The following is an 18,213-nucleotide window of genomic DNA, read 5'->3' on the forward strand; positions in this document are numbered from 1 at the left end:
AGGCGTATTCATTTCACTTTTGATGTGAAAGGGCCTTTACATTTGCCAAAAATAGAAATCTTTATATTAAAAACAAATTCGCAAGCCCAGTCCAGAAAAATAATAATAATGCAAAAGTAACGCAACACATTACTTTCCATAAAAGTAATGCAATTAGTTACTTTTTTAGGGACTAATGCAATATTGTAATGCATTACTTTTAAAAGTAACTTTCCCCAAGACTGATTATATTATTTGTTGTGTTGTGCATACCATGAGAGTGTGCACTAAATCTGATTTACAACATCAAATGGCATGATGGGTTGTTTTAGGAGACTCTGAGTGATTCGTCTCAGCCCAGACAGGAACCCTGTGCAGCAGACAAAGATTTATCCACTGCTTCCCTTCGACCAGGAGGCTGAAGATGAAGAGACTGCTGTTGTATCAGAGAAGACTGGGGAGAAAGGCACTACACCAGCACCACCTCAAATAAAGCTAGACTCTAGAAGTGCTGCTCTTTAATGTCCCAGTTGGTAAGAAGGCTTTGATTTTGCTAATAAATTGTTTCAATGTTTGCATTACAGAAAGTGAGCAAAGACTGCTCTCTTTGTGATCGATGAAGCTGTCAGTCACTTCAGTTCTGAATTCCTGTGAAAAGTCCAGTTCTAATCAAAAAATGATTGATTACACTGTACAACCAATATCTTATTTACATGGTATCTACAATTTTGTAATGAGGATTCATTAAAATAGATCCTCACTAATTGTGATGTTATACAATGTTATTTTGTTCTCATCTAAAATATTTGGAAGAGGAGGAAGCCAAAGCACAGAGTAATGGGGTGAAGAAATGAACCACTCATGCTGGAACATCTTTTAATATATAGCCTATATTTAGGTTTTATTCATTAAAAATATTTTCTCCAATTAATATAGTAGTAAAAGCTGATGAATTCATAAGCAAGTCATAGCTGTTCTGTTATAACGATTTATATGTGAAATTTTATGCCACAAATTTTTTAAAAGATACAATTCTTGACATCAGTATTTTATTTTAAAGTTATAATGTAATTAATCATGCTCCGAACACCTTACAGTAAATTGTTGTATTGCTAAAAAGGCTTTGTAATATAGCAAGTAAAATAAATAGTCAGTTCTTGTTCCTTTTCTCTATATATAAAACCTCCAGTATTTACACAGCTTTTGGGATTTTGTCAGAGAGGAAAGACAATTGTGTTTATATTCATTTTAACCATAGTTTCTCTGTTACTTTAGTTGGTACAGTTATGTAACAAAACTGACTAATATTAGTGACATTTCATTAACATTGGTGTTATCAGAGCTTATTTTGTAATTGTTATAACCAATTAATGCTATAGTGTATATGTTATTTATCTGTATTTCTGAATAAAATGTAATAAGTCATTTGTAATATTCACACATATTCAACTGTGGTGACTTTTATTTTGAAAGATCACATTTCCGGTTTAGACGCGGAGAGAAGAAGAACGGCTTTCAACATAACCGCTATTTTGCATAGCTTTAGTGATCAGTTGCTTTATTCCAGCTTGTATAGGTAAGTTTTTTTATAAGTCAATACAAGCTGATTAGTTCCTTCGTAATATAGTTTGATGACTGGCCATATAATGTTATTGTATTAGGGAATATGGCGGTTAGCATCAGGGCCAAAGACAAACGGAATATGGCGCTTAGCATCAGCCCAAAACACAAGAGATCAACCTTTCGGGAAAAACTGTCAAATTATTCTTCACTTTTTAAGTTGAAAACCAAACTCCACCTCCATTGAGGTAGTTTACATGAAATTTCAAGCAGTGACATGCTGTCTTTTTTTCTTATATAATAATCTACGTGTGTTATAAATGCATGGAAACCGAAAGTGATTCAAAACGTAAATATGAAGGTTTCCAGTTAAAGTTGCTTTTCTTTATACATGTCCTCTAACAAAGTTCATGGACATTTATCATCTACCAGTTACTTTAATTTACTAGTTGTGATATTACTGGTCTGATACAGCTGAAGTTATATAAAAGAAATCCAGAGACATCCACAAAGTGTGAATGATTTGATTTTTCATCTCAAGGTAAGACTGATACAGGTGACACCCCTCAATCAGATTCAACGGCAGATCTTCCACCTCAAGCTGATCTCTTCAGTAAAGTAATATCAATACAAGGAGAACAAATTCTCCTTACCATCTTTTTAACAGGTAAACAGCAGCTGCCCCTGCAAGAGCTGCTTTTTTGAGGTCCTACACATATTTGACAGCTTTGGGACATGTCTTACAATCAACCACACCGAAACCCACCCGATGATTACAGCGCAAGCAATGACAAGTACAAAGACTCGCAACGAATTTATCACCGGGAGTCTACCGCTTACAGGTCGGGAATTCGGAGCGGATCTCCAGAGCGGACGTCTCCATCCTCATCAGAACCTGTCCTCTCGTCTGTTAAGGCTTTGTCTTTTCTGCATAGCTGCGGACTGGACGCTGAAGACCTTCAAACTCTGGCCGAGCTTCCTGAGCATCTCATCGCAGCCGACACGCTTCCTGAGCTTCTTGCGCAGATCAAAAATAAGAAAGGGTCCAACACTTCTTCATCTAGGTCCGGTGCGCTCCAAGCCAGTTCATCATCTCGCTCCTGGGACGACAGGAGCCACACTCAGCTGGTTGAGCATCCATCGGATTTCCCTGTCCATCAGTCATATTCCATTCCTCGAGAGCAGCTTTCAACCTGGGACGGCCGCTGGGAAAATGCCCAACAAACAAGCTCTTCAACATGCACGTACACCGGTTCTGACTCGAACTATGTGGTTGAGTACAACCATCTGAAAGACAAAGAGGCTTATTTTGATAAAGCGCCTTATGCCACAGAACCATCGAGGCAGAAAACGTCTGTTGTCCCGCAGTCTTACTCTAGCCACAGCAGAGACGTTGGTCAAGCCTCACATTTGTCCAGCAGAGACGTCAGTCATTCCTCTCCTCTAGCCAGTAGAGATGCAAGTCAATCCTCCCTTCGCTCTAGCAGAGATGTCAGTCAGTCCTCTTATCTGTCCAATAGAGACGCCAGTCAGTCCACTTATCTGTCCAATAGAGACGCCAGTCAGTCCACTTATCTGTCCAATAGAGATGCCAGTCAGTCCACTTATCTGTCCAATAGAGACGCCAGTCAGTCCTCACATCGCTGTAGCAGAGAAGTCAGTCACTCCTCACATCTATCCAGTAAAGACATTGGTCAGTCCTCACATCTGTCCAGTAGAGACATGGCCCAGTCCTCACATCTGTCGAACCGAGATGTTGGTCCACCCTCGCTCCTGTCCAACAGAGCCATCGCTCCACCCTCGCTTCTGTCCAGCAGAGACGTCGGCCCACCTTCTGTCCTATCCGGCAGAGACGTCGGTCTACCCTCGCTCCTGTCCATCAGAGACCTTGCTCCACCCTCGCACCTGGCCAGCAGAAACGTTGCTCCATCCTCGCACCTGGCCAGCAGAAACGTTGCTCCACCCTCGCACCTGGCCAGCAGAAACGTTGCTCCACCCTCGCACCTGGCCAGCAGAAATGTTGCTCCATCCTCGCACCTGGCCAGCAGAAACGTTGCTCCACCCTCGCACCAGGCCAGCAGAAACGTTGCTCCACCCGCGTACCTGGCCAGCAGAGACGTTGCTCCAGCCTCGCACCTGGCCAGCAGAGACGTTGCTCCAGCCTCGCACCTGGCCAGCAGAAACGTTGCTCCACCCTCGTACCTGGCCAGCAGAGACGTTGCTCCAGCCTCGTACCTGGCCAGCAGAGACGTTGCTCCAGCCTCGTACCTGGCCAGCAGAGACGTTGCTCCAGCCTCGCACCTGGCCAGCAGAGACGTTGGTCAATCTTCACACCAACAGAGGACAGAGTCAGCTCCTAGAGTGCCTACCAGGAAGGAAGCGTCAGATTTCCACGGGAAAACTCCACCAGTATTTCCCTACGCATGTGTGCTCTGTGATATCACTGTCCTCTCTAACAAGGTAAGTAGCTTATTTTCGCTCTCACAGATTCTACATTACCAGCTATTTACCAGACAGTTGCAGGCAAAATACACATAAGCGTACCGTGGCATATGAGGTAAGTCCAAGTAGCATATTTATTAGTAATGCGTTAAAGGTATAGTTGACCCCAGAATGGAAATTCTGTCATGTTGTACTGAACCTGATAAAGACAGAAAGTAAAAATAAACAGTCCACTCAACTCATGCACTGTATGAGTCCTCAAATCTCATTCCCGCTTCTGCATGTGCAAATATGCTGCATCATGTACGGTCACAAGACATGAAAGAACCAATGGAGTCACTGACCAGTTAAGTCATACTTGTGTGCACGTGTATGCAAAAAGTATGAATATGCGCCAGTGGGATTGCGATTTAAGGGCTATAATGCAAGGGAAGATTTGCACTGCATAATGACTTGATAATTGACTTGTTTTGTTCTTGATATGATGGTCGTTTTTTAGATTTTTTGTTGTTGTTGTTTGTTTTGTTTAAGAGAGCAAACAACCAAAATTTAAGATCTGTCGATTTTGATAGCATATGCAGTTAGAGGGTGTGAAAAACTCATTAGCATAACAGTATACATGATTTTTGCAAATACATTTGTTAAAAGTTGATGGAAGTCTGTCTTAATCATGGACTACACATGTACTTTTTTCATTTTATACATTTTAGTGCCCCATGAATGAATATTTAGAGATATAACTTGTGTTTTAGGACTGGTCTGTGCATATAAAAGGACCCCAACATGCTCATAGTCAACTTAATCTTGTGGAAAAGTAAGTATATTCAACTTTATTTTTTAATTTTGTTACATTCTGTCAAACATGTAAGACAAGCGGTATAAAAAACACATTTGGTGATAGTGAGGATGATTTAAGAGATTTACATTTTATACAGCTTTATTGCCTGTAGTCATACAGGTTTAACATTAAACTTAAGTCAATGTACAGACAAAGCATGTGCAATTCTTTACGACACACTTTATGAATTAATAGTATTATGTATTTTCCACCTTGATGTTTTATAATGTGGTACACCGAGTTAACAGTAGCATGATACTAACAACTGCATGGGTTCAGTTCTGCTCACATACTGATAAAATGCAGGTCTTGAATGTGTTAAAACCTTTAGATAAAAGCAACTGCCAAAATGCTCATGTCAATAAATGTTTTACACAAATATCCTTCTTCATTAGATATCCAGCGTGGAATCAGACAATCCAATCTGCTCGAAGGTAGAATCATTCCCTCACTATATTTGTAAAATTTGTAAAAATTCCCAAAATTTGTTAGTTTACATGTTACATATACACTTAAACAGAAATGAGCCTGATCGACGCACGTCCAGAACAACACAGGAACGAGGTAACATCTTTATCCTCTACTTAGTGATTCGAGCATCTTCTAGATGTTTTAGATATTATACAGTCATGGCCAAAAATATCGGCACCCTTGGTAAATATGATCAAAGAAGGCTGTGAAAATTAATCTGTATTGTTAATCCTTTTGATCTTTTATTTAAAAAATTCACAAAAATCTAACCTTTCGTTGGATAATAAGAATTTAAAATGGGGGGGGGGGGATCATTATGAAATAAATGATTTCTCTAATACACATTGGCCACAATTAACAGCACCCTTTTATTCAATACTTTTTGAAACCTTCATTTGCCAGTTTAACGGCTCTAAAGTTTCTCCTATAATGCCTAATGAGGTTAGAGAACACCTGACAAGACCAGAGACCATTCCTTCATCCAGAATCACTCCAGATCCTTTAGATTCCCAGCTCTATGTGCAGAAGCTTGGTTTTGTGCTCAGTGACAAATTTTTGTTGTTTTTGAGGTTTGTGTTTGGATTATTGAACGGTTGGAAGATCCAAACATGGCCCATTATAATATTTCTAACAGAGTCAGTCACTTATTGATTTTTTTTATCTGTTGGTATTTGATAGAATCTATAATGTCATGTGTCTACACAATATGTCCAGGACCTCCAGCAGAAATATAGGCCCACAACGTCAAAAATACAGCAGTATATTTCATTGTAGACATGGGGTACTTTTTATCCTTGTGTTCACCAAACCCATCTTGAGTGTTTGCTGCTTAACAAGCTAATTTTTGACCATAGATTTTCTGCAATTCTCCGGCTGTGGTCCTTGGAGAGTCTTTATCCACTCAAACTGTCCTCCTCACCATGCATTAGGACGATATAGACACACGTCCTCTTCCAGGCAGATTCATAACATTTTATGTTGATTGGAAATTCTTAATTATTGCCCTGATGGTGGAAATGGGAATTTTCACTGCTCTAGATCTTTTCTTAAAGCCACTTCACTAATTTGTAAAGCTCAATTATATTTTGCTGCACATTAGAAATATATTCTTTGGTTTTTCTCATTGTGATAAAGGGAATTTGGGCTTTGTTTGCCCTCCTATTTATATTTCTGTGAAACAGGAAGCCATGGCTGGATAATTTCATGTTCATAATCACCCTGGACGAGTGCTCAAAATTGTGAATATGAATGGGAATATACTTCAGAGAGATTTTAATCATAATAATTTTTAGGGGTGCCAGTAATTGTGTCCAACGTGTATTTGAGAAAAAACATTTAGTTCATAATGGTATTTCCTCCCATTTTAAATTCTTATTATCCAATGAAAGGTTAGATTTTTGTGATTTAAAAAAAATAAAAGATCAAAAGGATTAACAATGCAAATAAATTTTCACAACCTTCTTTGATCATATTTACTAAGGGTGCTGATATTTTTGGCCACGACTGTAGATGTTGTGCTTTTTTCAGGTGGAACCTCAAGCAGTAAAAATGGATTGTCAGGCAGCAGAAGTGGAGCGTCGAACAATAAAAGTCAATCATCGAGCAGCCAAAACCGCAATAACACTGAAGCAACGACGAAGGTGGATTTTTATTTGTGATGTTCCGTTTCACTGCTTGTTTAATGTTCAGACATTATTATATTTGTTTATTTTACTATATTTGATTACAGTGCAAAGTGGTGTGTGTCAAGTTTGAAGTGGATGATGTGGACGAAGCTTACCTGACAAAATTGCTTGGCCAGTTTGGGGCGATTGTCAAAATTATTATGTTACCTAGAATGGTATGCCATTTTGTTTTTAATATATATAACTTACATGAATCTGATTTTTAATTGGCCTTTAATACTTTTTTCTTGTAATATTTTTCAGGCTTTTGTGAATATGGGAACAGCAGGCCAGGCAGAGGATATAGTAAAATATTTCTACCAAAACCCTCTGAGGATCAGAGGAGAACTGGTCGTATTTACTCTGTCTGCAGCATTCAATTTCCTACAGGTGAGTAATGAAAAGTACAATTTTATGTTTTATGTTAAACCAGGACTTTTTGATGCAGAGGACGACCAAATATGGGGACCTTTTTCCTAACGTACAACCACATATTTTTGTGTGTGAACCCATTTATACAGTATGAGAAAATATGATATTGATATTACAAAGACAACATGTTGTTTCCTAAAATAATTAGTCATTATATTGTCACTGTAGTGATAATAATAGAAATTATTATAAAATATATGGTTAAGCTCATGATTTGTTTTACTAGTTTTAGAAAGAAAAATCAACAGTTTTCTCTAAAATTTTTAATGAACCAGTTTCAAAAGCCCTGCTTTTAAGCGATGTTAATAATTTTGAAACTTCTGCCAGACTAGTCCCCGAATTAGACTCACTCCTACTTTCCAAAACCCCATCCTAAAAATACGGTTGAGACTTTGCAGTCAGAGATGGAGCAGGAGTTCAACAGCACTTCATCTGTGTTGTCAAAGGCTTGATAAGCAAAATGACAAAATAAGTGCTTATGAAGCTGAATATGATGATTAACTTGAATGATCCACTTCAGCTACATTCACTCAGCTGTCTGCTTTTCAGTCAGGCACCTAATTCAGTTATGTTAGGAAGGGATCATAGATATTTTCTAAGTGCCATTCAGAGGTTTTTACTAATGAAGTAAAAGTGACTTGCATACATTTGATTTGTTTTAGTTGTTTTTTTACTTCCTTTATTTTACCAGGATAGTCCCATTGAGATATAAAATCACTTCTTCCAGGGAGTCCTGGCCAAAATGGCAGCACAAGAAGTTTCACACAAAACAGTTTACATATACATAAAACTCACACACAAAAAAAAAAAAAAGCATGTTTGTAAGGAAACATTTACATGTTTCCTTACAGTTAGACCATAAAAGATTTTTTAAAGTATTCAACGAAGGGAGTTTTTTTCAACATTTTAAAGGGTTAGTTCACCCAAAAATGAAAATTGTGTCATTAATTACTCGCCCTGATGTCGTTCCAAACCCGTAAGACTTCCCTTCATCATCGGAACACAAATTAAGATAATTTAGTTTGAATCTGAGAGCTCTCAGACCCTCCATAGACAGCAACACAACTGAAATGTTTGCAACCTGCAACCTGCCTTGTGTTCAACGTCATCACGCCTTGTGTTCAACGTCATCAGGCCGTGAGTTCAATGTCATCACACTGGATCTAGATCAGCGCTTGTGCCACCATGCGCTTGCGTCATGTACTGTTATGAACACACATCCACAAGAGCAATAGTAGGGACGAAAATGTGGAATACAAACGTTATCTTTGTTTTCTTTGCGCAAAAACTATTCTCGTGGCTTCGTAAAATTATGGTTGAACCCCTGATGTTACATGGATAATTTCACCGATCTCCTTGCTACGTTTCTGGACATGGGAACATTTCAGTTGTGTTGCTGTCTATGGAGGGTCTGAGAGCTCTCAGATTCAAACAAAAGTATCTTAATTTGTGTTCCAACGATGAACGGAGGTCTTACGGTTTGGAACGACATCAGGGTGAGTAATTAATGACACAATTTTCATTTTTGAGTGAACTAGCCCTTTAAGACACTCTGTGTTTCATTCCATATGAAAGGAGCATAAAAAGAGAAAGCAGATTTGCCAAACTCTAGGAACATTTAAAAGCAATCTGTCAGTAGTTCTTGTACTATAATAACAAGTATAATAAGATAAAAGACTACATATATAAGAGGGTAATTTACCTAACAAGGCCTTAGCAGTAAACAACAACGTATGTATTTTTCTCCACTGAGACAAAGAGGACCAACTCACTAATTCATACAAGGTACAATGATGTGTGCGTGAAGAAGCACAAGTCACAAATTGTAATGCAGCATGGTATACATAATCCAACTTTTTTTAAAATAGAAGAACTTGCATGCATATAAATCACATCACCATAATCCAGCAGTGTGAGAAAACAACTTTGTATAATTCTCTTCCTTGCTTCAAAGGGAAAACATTTCTTTAAACGATACAAAAAACAAGTTTTGGCCTAAACTTTTGTAGTAGATTTTCAATATGTACCTGAAAACCCAGGTTTTCGTCCTGCCATATAACCAAATTTTTGTAACAACAGACTCTTTCTATACTCTTCCCTTCTAGAGTTAAAATAGAGTGATACGATTTAATGCCATGTCTGATATAAAAAGCATATATTAAATTTATACCAATTTGGAATTTGACAATGAAAGTCGCAATGTCCTAAAAGATTCTTGCAAAATATATAAAGCTTGGTCCGAGGAACGTGCTACCTTATAAATAACAGTGTCATCAGCATAGAAATTTATTTTAGCTGGGGTTATCCCACATACCAAATCATTAATACATATTGAAAATAAAATTTGTGCTAAAATGGATCCCTGTGGGACACCTTTTATAATTTTTAGCTCTGATGAACTATAATTTTCAACTGAGTCCTGTCTGATAAATAATTATAGAACCTACTTAAAGCCATTTCACTGAAACCCACCAATGGTGATTGAATGATTTATTTCATGTTTTACAGACTTCTCGTGTAGTGAGCTTTTCACCGTTGCCTTCTGGTGATGGCATACGCTCGGAGTTGACGGCCATTGCTAAGCGTTTCGGATCAGTAAAACATTCTCTGTTTCTCCCAAGCCGGGTAGCTGAGCTTATTGTTGTGCAAATATTTCTATTTATTTACTTATTCTTATGGCATGTTTTTTTCTCTGCAGTCATCTATGTTGTATAAAGACTTTGTGCCTTTTTACAGGGTTATGTGGAGATGAGCAGTGCAGAAGAGGCCGACAAATTGGTGGAGCACTATTCAACCAATTTACTTAAAATAAAAGGAAAAACCATTAACGTTTGCTCCTCAACTGAGTACCAGACGCTTGAGTAAGCCTGTTTTGCTGATCTTGTTGGCTTGTAAAGACACCATTTTTTTGCATTTTTTGTTGGGTAACACTAGAGATGCTACACTTTTAATCTTAATTTGGTGTGCGTTTTTCCATTCTACTTCTAAAGTAACATTCTTGGTATTTCTCTTCATGGTCTAGAACGACGGATGCTGACAAAGAAAAATCACCAGTTCCTTATAGTAGCAGGAGAAGGAGGAGGAGTTGCGGCCCAAGAGGGAGATCCCACAGAGACTCTCCCAGCCCCAAACGAAGAGCTTCTGAAGACAGGTCCAGGTCTCGCAGGAGTCACGACTCTAAGAAACGAGAAGAAAGTCGACACTCACGTGAGAAAACCAAAGAGAGCTCTAGACGGGACAGTTCATCCAAATCCCGTTCTAAAAAATGCTCTCCTTCGAAAGACCAGAAGCAAAAAACAAAAACAGAAGAAAGTGTGAAGGGGTCTGTTGAAGAAGACAACAGTCAGTCTGACATCGTGACTGAAGACAGTGATCTTGAAGGAGTGGCAGTTATAGCAGATGATGGTGAAGCACTGAATTCAGAAGATGAGCTCACAGTAGATGAAGAGATGGATGATGAAGCGCCTGAAACCACAGATGAACAGGAACAGGATGCATCTGAAGATGTCCAAACTGTGAAAGAGTCAGATGATCAGACTAAACCTTCAGACATGGACACATCAGAGACGTCAGAGTTTGTACCAACTGCTACAACTTCGGAAAGATCAAGCGATTGTAAGGAAGCCCAAGAGCTTCAACAAGGAGAGCAAAAAGAGCTTCAAGAAAAGCAAGAAGAGATTCAACAAGGAGAGCAAAAAGAGCCTCAGGAAAAGCCAAAAGAGCTTCAAGAAGAGCAAAATGAGCTTCAACAAGGAAAGCAAAAAGACCTTGAGAAAAAGGGAACAGTACTTGAAGACGACCAAAAAGAGCTTCAACAAGGAGAGAAAAAAGAGCTTCAGCAAAAAGAGCTTCAACAAGGAGAAGAAAACAAGCTTCAACAAGAGGAGCAAAAAGACAATACAGTGGAGATGGAGGTAAACGCATATGAGTGTAACAGTTACCTACATTTTTTAAATTGGGAACCCAACATCTAAAAAAAGGATATCAACAAATTAAGTATTAATAGTCATGGCCTAGCAGCTTTGGTGCTATTTCTGGCAACACATGTTCAAGTCCTGCTTGCATCATTTCCTGATCCCCTTTTGATTGAATAGAATGCACACAATTTAAGTATTACACTTGGTAGTGATACACAGTTAATAATGTTGCAGTCTATATTTAAAAAAGATATACATCTGTCCTGGTTTGTCTGTGTAGGAGGCAGCAGATTTCTCAGAGAACCTAGACAAGGAGGGAGTGTTGACCGAAAAAGGTATTATTATTGAATAATTCAACCGTAAAAGCAATAAAGTTCTGCTGTATGTTTTCCTAAAACTGTTTTTGTAGTTTTTCTTTTATTACATTTGAAAGATAATTGAAGAAGTATGTCCATTCTGTTTTAGGTGATGAAATGGAGATCTCGACTTCAAGCACTGAGGTTAGTCTGTTTTTCCCTTTTAAAGGGTTTGTGATTGTGTATATATGAAACACAAATGATGGTGTCTTCTATGAATTATGCTAAGGCATTTTGAGTTATTTTATAATTTTTCCTTTTTGTTTTTTTAGGAAAAGTTTGGCAAAGTTCTTGAGGTAGCAGGTTTTCCAGTGGCTAAAAAATACAGTGAAGCAGATTTGCTGAAAATTGGGAAAAAATATGGCGATGTGGCAAACTGCTGTCTGGTTCGCAGCAATCGAAAGGTAAAATGATCAGATTAAAGCATAATTTTGTATATGCAAAAGTAAGCTAAATGTCAAACTGTTAATTTGCAATCTATTTTTAAGGCTAGGCGACAGTCTAAAATACATTGGTATTTGTTATACTTTTGATTATATTTGTCAGATATAGCTCAATGTATGCATTTGCTTTGAAATGTCACATAAATAGTAATATTTTAATGCATATATTTTTTACTAAAATATTCTGTTAGAATAAAAATGTTAAGAACTAATTATTGAATCGGAGTTTTAAATCGATTCATTAGGGCTTTCCGAAATGGTTAACCTATCATTGATATAGTCTGACCTAATCATTACAGTTTTCATGAGAATTTCTTACAGCTCTACTTTTAAGTGTTCATGATACGTGACGTGCAGTATTTGTCTGTGATGTATGTAGAATTCCGTTAATTATGTTTTCATTGCAGGTGGAGAAGGCATTAATTGAGATGGTGAATGCTGCTGATGCTGAAAAACTCGAAGCCGAGTGTAAAAGGCAACACATTAAACTAGGCGGCAGAAACTTGAGGATAACCGTGTCAAAGAAATACAGCCAGTTGAACGAGGGGTAACTTGCATTTAAATGACTCCTTTTCTGTAGTGTTTTTGTGTTCTGAAGAACACATCAGATTATAATTGATTCTGTTTCAGGCAAAGTATTGACGCTGACTCTGAGAAAGAGAAAGTTAAGGAAGATATTGAAGAGAACAATAAGGAGCCGTCAAGCACACTGGCTTCCAATGAGGAGAGTACAGTAGTGATGGCTGAGACCGAGATCTCTGAAGAAGATGCTGAGGCTCAGGAAACAAAGGAAACCAACATGGACATAATCTTGCAAATGTCTAGTGATGAGGAGGTAAAATCAAGAAATAATTTCACAACATGAATCTCAAATATAATGTCTTTTTATGGAGGCCACAAAACACATGTAAACATTGCTGTATCATTGATTATACACAGCTCAGCTAACACTGTGTCTTGTTGCTTTCCAATACTTCAGGAAGGGTGTGGCAGAGTTCTCTGGATCAGAAACCTTCCAATGCCTGATGAATACACCGATGCAGAATTTCTGAGCATCGCAGAACCGTATGGTGAAGTAGTACGCCATTGGATGTTTCGCCTTCATCGAACGGTTAGTTGGCTATAACTGCCATGTATATTTCAAATGGATTCAGTGCTTCCATCAATGAAATCTTAAAATGTTCTTCTCCCCCCCCACCACCACCAGGGACTGATTGAAATGAAAAATGCCTCTGATGCTGAAAAGGTTGTAGCTGAGGCCAACATGAATAAAATTACAGTTGCTGGAATACATCCCAAGATTTCAGTGTCTACCAAACATGCTCATTTAAATAAAAGGTATTGGATAATAATTTATGCACTTAATTTTTTATGTACTATTCAAAGTATTGCTAATTGCTAATTGGTTATTTGTCATCTTTATAGTGTGTTGTAAGCAGTCATTGTTTCTTGATGTCAAACAGAGTCAGGGCCTCAAGACCTGCAAAATTGATTATAGTTCGCATTATTAACAATTAGTCAAACGATGTCAGTTTAAAATAGTGAAAAATGGGTAAAAAATGCTTGACAAAAAGTGCACAACCCAAAACTGTTCAGAGCACAGACATGGATCGCTTTTGTCTGTCAGGTGTGTGTGCTGTTTAGTGTGCTTGTGAGGTGTTTTGCTACAAGGCTCGTCATAAGTCACCATTAGATGTTACAGAGCATATCAACCAGCTGGAGTGCAACAGAGAAAACTCTTTATTCTGATTAAATATGTTTGGGATGTTAAATGTAGGTTTTAAATGCACCATGTTTATTTGAATCCTACAGCTAACACAGGTAATGCTATTTTTATGAGAACAGTAACTGCAATGGGATTATAACACAATAGGATATAGCCGTCTTTTACGGTCACAGGAAAAATAAAGCCACGTTACCGTTCCTCATATTGTGAAGCATATATGCTGTGCACTTTTGTTTTGTAACATTTTCTCATTTTTCCAAATGTAAACAATATGTATTTTTTAAGACAAATAACATTTGACCAGTTTATCTTACTGAAATGAATAATCAATTATGAAAGTCACTCATTGCATCCCTACACCAAATGTACTCCTATCCGTTTTGTGTTGTTTGCTAGGTACTTTCTACATGGACCTAGTGATGGTTCTATACACCCATCTTCCGAGTTAGAGGAGGAAAATGATGAATCCAAGACACAAAACAGTATTTCTGAGCAGCAGCCGTCTATCCAGACATCAGCGAATGTCGAGGTGAAACATTCTCACTTATTTTCCTGTCTTTGGTCAAATCGCTGTTTGGTAAGCTTGGTATAGATAAATTACGCTGGTTTTAGGAGTCCTTGAATGATAACCAAGATGACAACTCCAAGGCAGATGAGAAGCAGGTTTCTGCAGCTGATGATGGAAGTGGAATGAAGGTGGAAAATGCAGACGGTGTGTCAGAGATGCAAACACCTGTGATGGATCCAGTGGGTAAGAGTGTTTCACAGCCCTCCCGAAACATGATGCTTAACAAACCTGAGCTGTGAGAGGTTCTAACGCTCATGCAAATCCTCAGGGAATTAAGTAGCTACCGTTTAATAAAAGTAGTAAGGCACTTTAGTCTGTGCTATATGATCATTACAGCTCTGCTTCTGCACAACTGATATTTTGTACTTTACCAACAGGCACAGAGTTTGTTCGGCCTGTGGTGGGTTACTTCTGCAGCCTGTGTAATGCCATCTATGCCAGTGAGGAAGAGGCCAAGGACAAACACTGCAGGACCCCAATGCATCATCAAAAGCTGAAGGCAAACCTTCACAGACTTCTCATTTGCATGATTATTTTGCATATCAGATTTGATATTTTATCTTAAGTGTGGTCGAAAATATAAAAGACTGACGTGTTCTCATTCTTTTTCTCTCTTAGGAGCTTTCAACATAAACCATGACATGAATCAAGCCAGAAATCATTCATAGATGCTCGTGATGATAACATACTGTAGCTAATTCACATCATAATATGTTTTAAGTCAATTAAATGATTCAATACTAATGCAGAAATTGTCATTTTATTTGATCCTTTTTTAATTGTAGCTTGTGTTTGTTGTTGTCCTGTTGTTTCATTAATGGTAGTAATCAACAAAAACTGTTATGTTTTCTTCAAAAAGCATGTACTTTCTTGTAGTGTACTGGATTGAGTTTATAAGTAAAATGGAATGTATTAAAATCCTATCTGTTCAAATAAAGACGTGGACAGTTGTCAAATAAGCGCGCTTGTTTTCTTGACGCGGGTTTTGATTGGACGACTGATGGTTGTCTCCGCCCACAGTATGCCGTTTCCATGACAATACAACATGGCCGCGCACGGTAAGCAGAATGATGTGTGGGGTTGGTTTTAAATATAGTAGATTTTAATCAATGTCGGCACATATATACTCACATTTTATTGTGAATAGAGTGAATGGATTTTATGAATCCTAATAAAATGTTTTGGTAAAGAAAAAGCGATCAATTAATGCCTGTTTGATTCGAATGGAGCGTAGGTAACTTATCGTCAAGCTAATGCTAGCCATTCACAACATCGCTGTCGTTTTGTCCTGTCAGGAAATATTTGATTATTAACTCGAATTGTAATGAGTTTCCTGTGAATGACTGTGTGTGGTTTCCTAGTTTTTACCGCTTGTTGCATAAACACAGATATTCGTGTACTAACTGTGTTCTTGAGGTGTTGCTATAGTCACTTCAGAAGATTCATCAACACTTTGTTTTCTGAGAACAACAACAAAAGAGTTCCCGCCACTGAATGAAAATGAAAAAAGGTGTTGTGATCTATCTCAGAATTATGAGACAACAAAATCGTATTTCCCCTTCAGAATTGTACGTTGTAACTCGCAATTGCGTAAAGAAATCACAATACTCTTCAGAAAAGAGACAGAAACTGAGAAAAACAAACCAGAATTATGAAACAAAAACTCGCAATTTATTCATTCATTCAGTGGCGGATACTATTTATTTTCTTATTTAAAAATCAGTGGTATTTTAAAATAGATGGATTTAATGAGAATATGAATTTATTGTTTCACGTTAGACCTAATTTAAAAAAAATATTGGTTTATGATAACATTAGATATTAAAATGGCTGATATTTATAGTGATCAGATATGTGTAGGAGATTCAGGACCAAAATTACAAAGTTACAATTTCTCTACTTTTGGGCTTACATTAATCCAGTTTTATTTTATTTATTTTTTTGGATGAAGTGTAGTTTTGTTGTAAGTTGACCTGCTCTCACAAATTTCTCAATAAATAAAATGTAATTGTGCTTTTGCAGGAAGACAACCTGTGGTATCCTTTCAAGCTGACCATTAGAGTGTTCTTAATTGCACATCTGTCTTTGTTTGCGCTTCTTAACAAAGTATCTCAGTTGTCCTCCACACCGCTGCAGATCCTGTTTCATTTGAACAGCTGGTATTTTGCAGCATTCTTCATCGCTGAGATTCTTATGTTTATCTACAAAGGTGATGTATGGGCTCAGTAAAGCATCTAGAGGTTGAGATTTGATATGTGTAGCAATCAGTGCTTGCTCTGTTGTTTGTAGGGGTGATCCTCCCTTACCCACAAGCCAATCTGATATTGGATGTTGTCCTGCTGCTCCTCTTCTTGGGCCTGGAAACCCTCAGACTCTTCTACGGTCAGCGTGATACAGTGTTGATCAGAAATGACAATAAAGGCATTTCAAATAAATGCTTTATATTCATCAAAGGATCCTGAAAAAATGTATCGTGGTTTCCAGCATAACTGGTTTCCATATATATTAAATTAAAATATATTATAATAGTATACAGCTATTTTAAGTTGTAGTAATATTTTGAAATATCATTGCTTTTATTGCAGGTTTAAAAAAAAAAAATCTTATTAACACCATATATATATATATATAATGTTGATGAGTAATTCATATGAAAATGGAACTTAATAACTTGTTTTACTCTTAATTTGAATCTAAATGCCTTTAATTCAAACTTGAATTACAGATTTACATTTTGTTTGCTGCATCAGTTTAAATTCTGTTACAATTCCGAGAACTGAATTGGAATTTTAAAAACTTTCTCTGTTCAGTTCTGAACCTCTCAACCCTGCTATAGCAATGAGTGGATGAATGTCATCATAACAGGTTGATGATGATAAAGATTGATTACGCTGTTTGTTGTGTAACGGCCTGTGAATTGTGACTTTCAGGCTGGAAGGGGAACCTGTGTCAGCGCTCTCTGGCTCTGTTTGTGAGTGTTGCTGTTCTGGTGCCCTGCGCGGTGCTGAGCGTCTACTACCTGCTGCTGCAGACCTTCGTGTTACGGCTGGAGATTGTGCTCAATGCTGTGCTGCTCTGCTTCTACAGCTTTGAGCTGGTTCTGGGGCTCATGACCATCTCTGTTTTTTCAAGGTAACTGCTTCTGTATTTTGGATGTTTTTCAACATATTTATCCTATAGTTATAAAGAGACATACACATTATGAAAAGACATGCATGGAATAGAATAAACATATGCAAGTGGAAATTTACAGAACTGACTGACTTTAAAATACTAGATATTTATACTCAGGATTTTTTCACTCTCTTTCAGGGCCAACATTTATTAAGTTCATCTGCTTTTTTGATGCCAGAATGAAAACACTGAACAGAATAAGCTTGCAGTCTTTCAAACTGAGAGCTGTCAACAGTAACCTTTTTGTAAGTTACATAAAACACCTTTCATTTGTACAGTTTTTCAAACAAATAGGTTAAGCATCTTTATTAAGTAGATCTTGAGATGTTATAAAAGCTATTTCCATTGTGCACAGCTTTTTTTAAATAATGTGATGTTAATTGCAATGTAAATGTATTTATGTAAATATAGATTGCCATTATTAAATGGTATAGTGAAACAATTGTGTCGTCATAATTTTAACGCTTAAACATGCGCATACATGTTTTCGAAATGTAAAACATTGTGAAGTATATTACAATTTTAAGTAACTGTTTTCTGTTTGAACATTATACATTATTTTTCTGTTTTTTGTTTTTTTTCTGATGAGCATAGTTTAAAATAACAGCATTAAAATATAAAAAAAATGTTTTGTAACATTATA

General features: G+C 37.3%; 2 protein-coding genes across 4 annotated transcripts; both read left to right on the plus strand.

Annotated features, from left to right (window-relative positions):
* Positions 1-1,450: 1,450 nt before the first annotated feature.
* Positions 1,451-15,353, plus strand: LOC306883700 (uncharacterized protein). Of its 3 annotated transcripts, none has more exons than XM_079439109.1 (22): positions 1,451-1,555; positions 2,081-3,999; positions 4,734-4,795; positions 5,215-5,253; positions 5,340-5,383; positions 6,818-6,930; positions 7,020-7,130; positions 7,219-7,344; positions 9,895-10,011; positions 10,123-10,247; positions 10,409-11,300; positions 11,584-11,638; positions 11,769-11,803; positions 11,932-12,063; positions 12,510-12,649; positions 12,733-12,937; positions 13,082-13,213; positions 13,310-13,440; positions 14,225-14,357; positions 14,441-14,579; positions 14,774-14,895; positions 15,015-15,353. In XM_079439109.1, the coding sequence occupies exons 2-22, from the start codon at positions 2,275-2,277 to the stop codon at positions 15,027-15,029; spliced, it is 4,593 nt and encodes a 1,530-aa protein (XP_079295235.1). In that variant the 5' UTR covers positions 1,451-1,555; positions 2,081-2,274; the 3' UTR covers positions 15,030-15,353. The 3 variants fall into 3 exon arrangements, with proteins under 3 accessions (XP_079295235.1, XP_079295237.1, XP_079295236.1); XM_079439111.1 differs by having other exon boundaries at positions 14,477-14,579; positions 15,015-15,349; XM_079439110.1 differs by having other exon boundaries at positions 1,458-1,555; positions 2,207-3,999.
* tmem216 (transmembrane protein 216) lies at positions 15,299-18,006 on the plus strand (the record flags this gene model as incomplete). The annotated part of the gene is made up of 6 exons (XM_079438988.1): positions 15,299-15,305; positions 15,417-15,454; positions 16,419-16,605; positions 16,686-16,778; positions 17,327-17,528; positions 17,709-18,006. 6 exons carry the CDS (start codon positions 15,299-15,301, stop codon positions 17,722-17,724), a joined length of 543 nt encoding a protein of 180 aa, XP_079295114.1. The 3' UTR covers positions 17,725-18,006.
* Positions 18,007-18,213: the final 207 nt, after the last annotated feature.

This window comes from Barbus barbus (assembly GCF_936440315.1).
Source record: "Barbus barbus genome assembly, chromosome: 17".
In the NCBI taxonomy this organism is placed as follows: domain Eukaryota; kingdom Metazoa; phylum Chordata; class Actinopteri; order Cypriniformes; family Cyprinidae; genus Barbus; species Barbus barbus.

What these genes read in the sequence shown, in the direction of transcription:
- LOC306883700 (XM_079439109.1), top strand. Translation starts at nt 2,275, where the DNA reads ATGTCTTACAATCAACCACACCGAAACCCACCCGATGATTACAGCGCA. An exon ending in AAATGTCTAGTGATGAGGAG is followed by an intron (nt 12,938 to 13,081) that starts GTAAAATCAAGA and finishes CCAATACTTCAG; the next exon opens with GAAGGGTGTGGCAGAGTTCT. An exon ending in AGACATCAGCGAATGTCGAG is followed by an intron (nt 14,358 to 14,440) that starts GTGAAACATTCT and finishes CGCTGGTTTTAG; the next exon opens with GAGTCCTTGAATGATAACCA.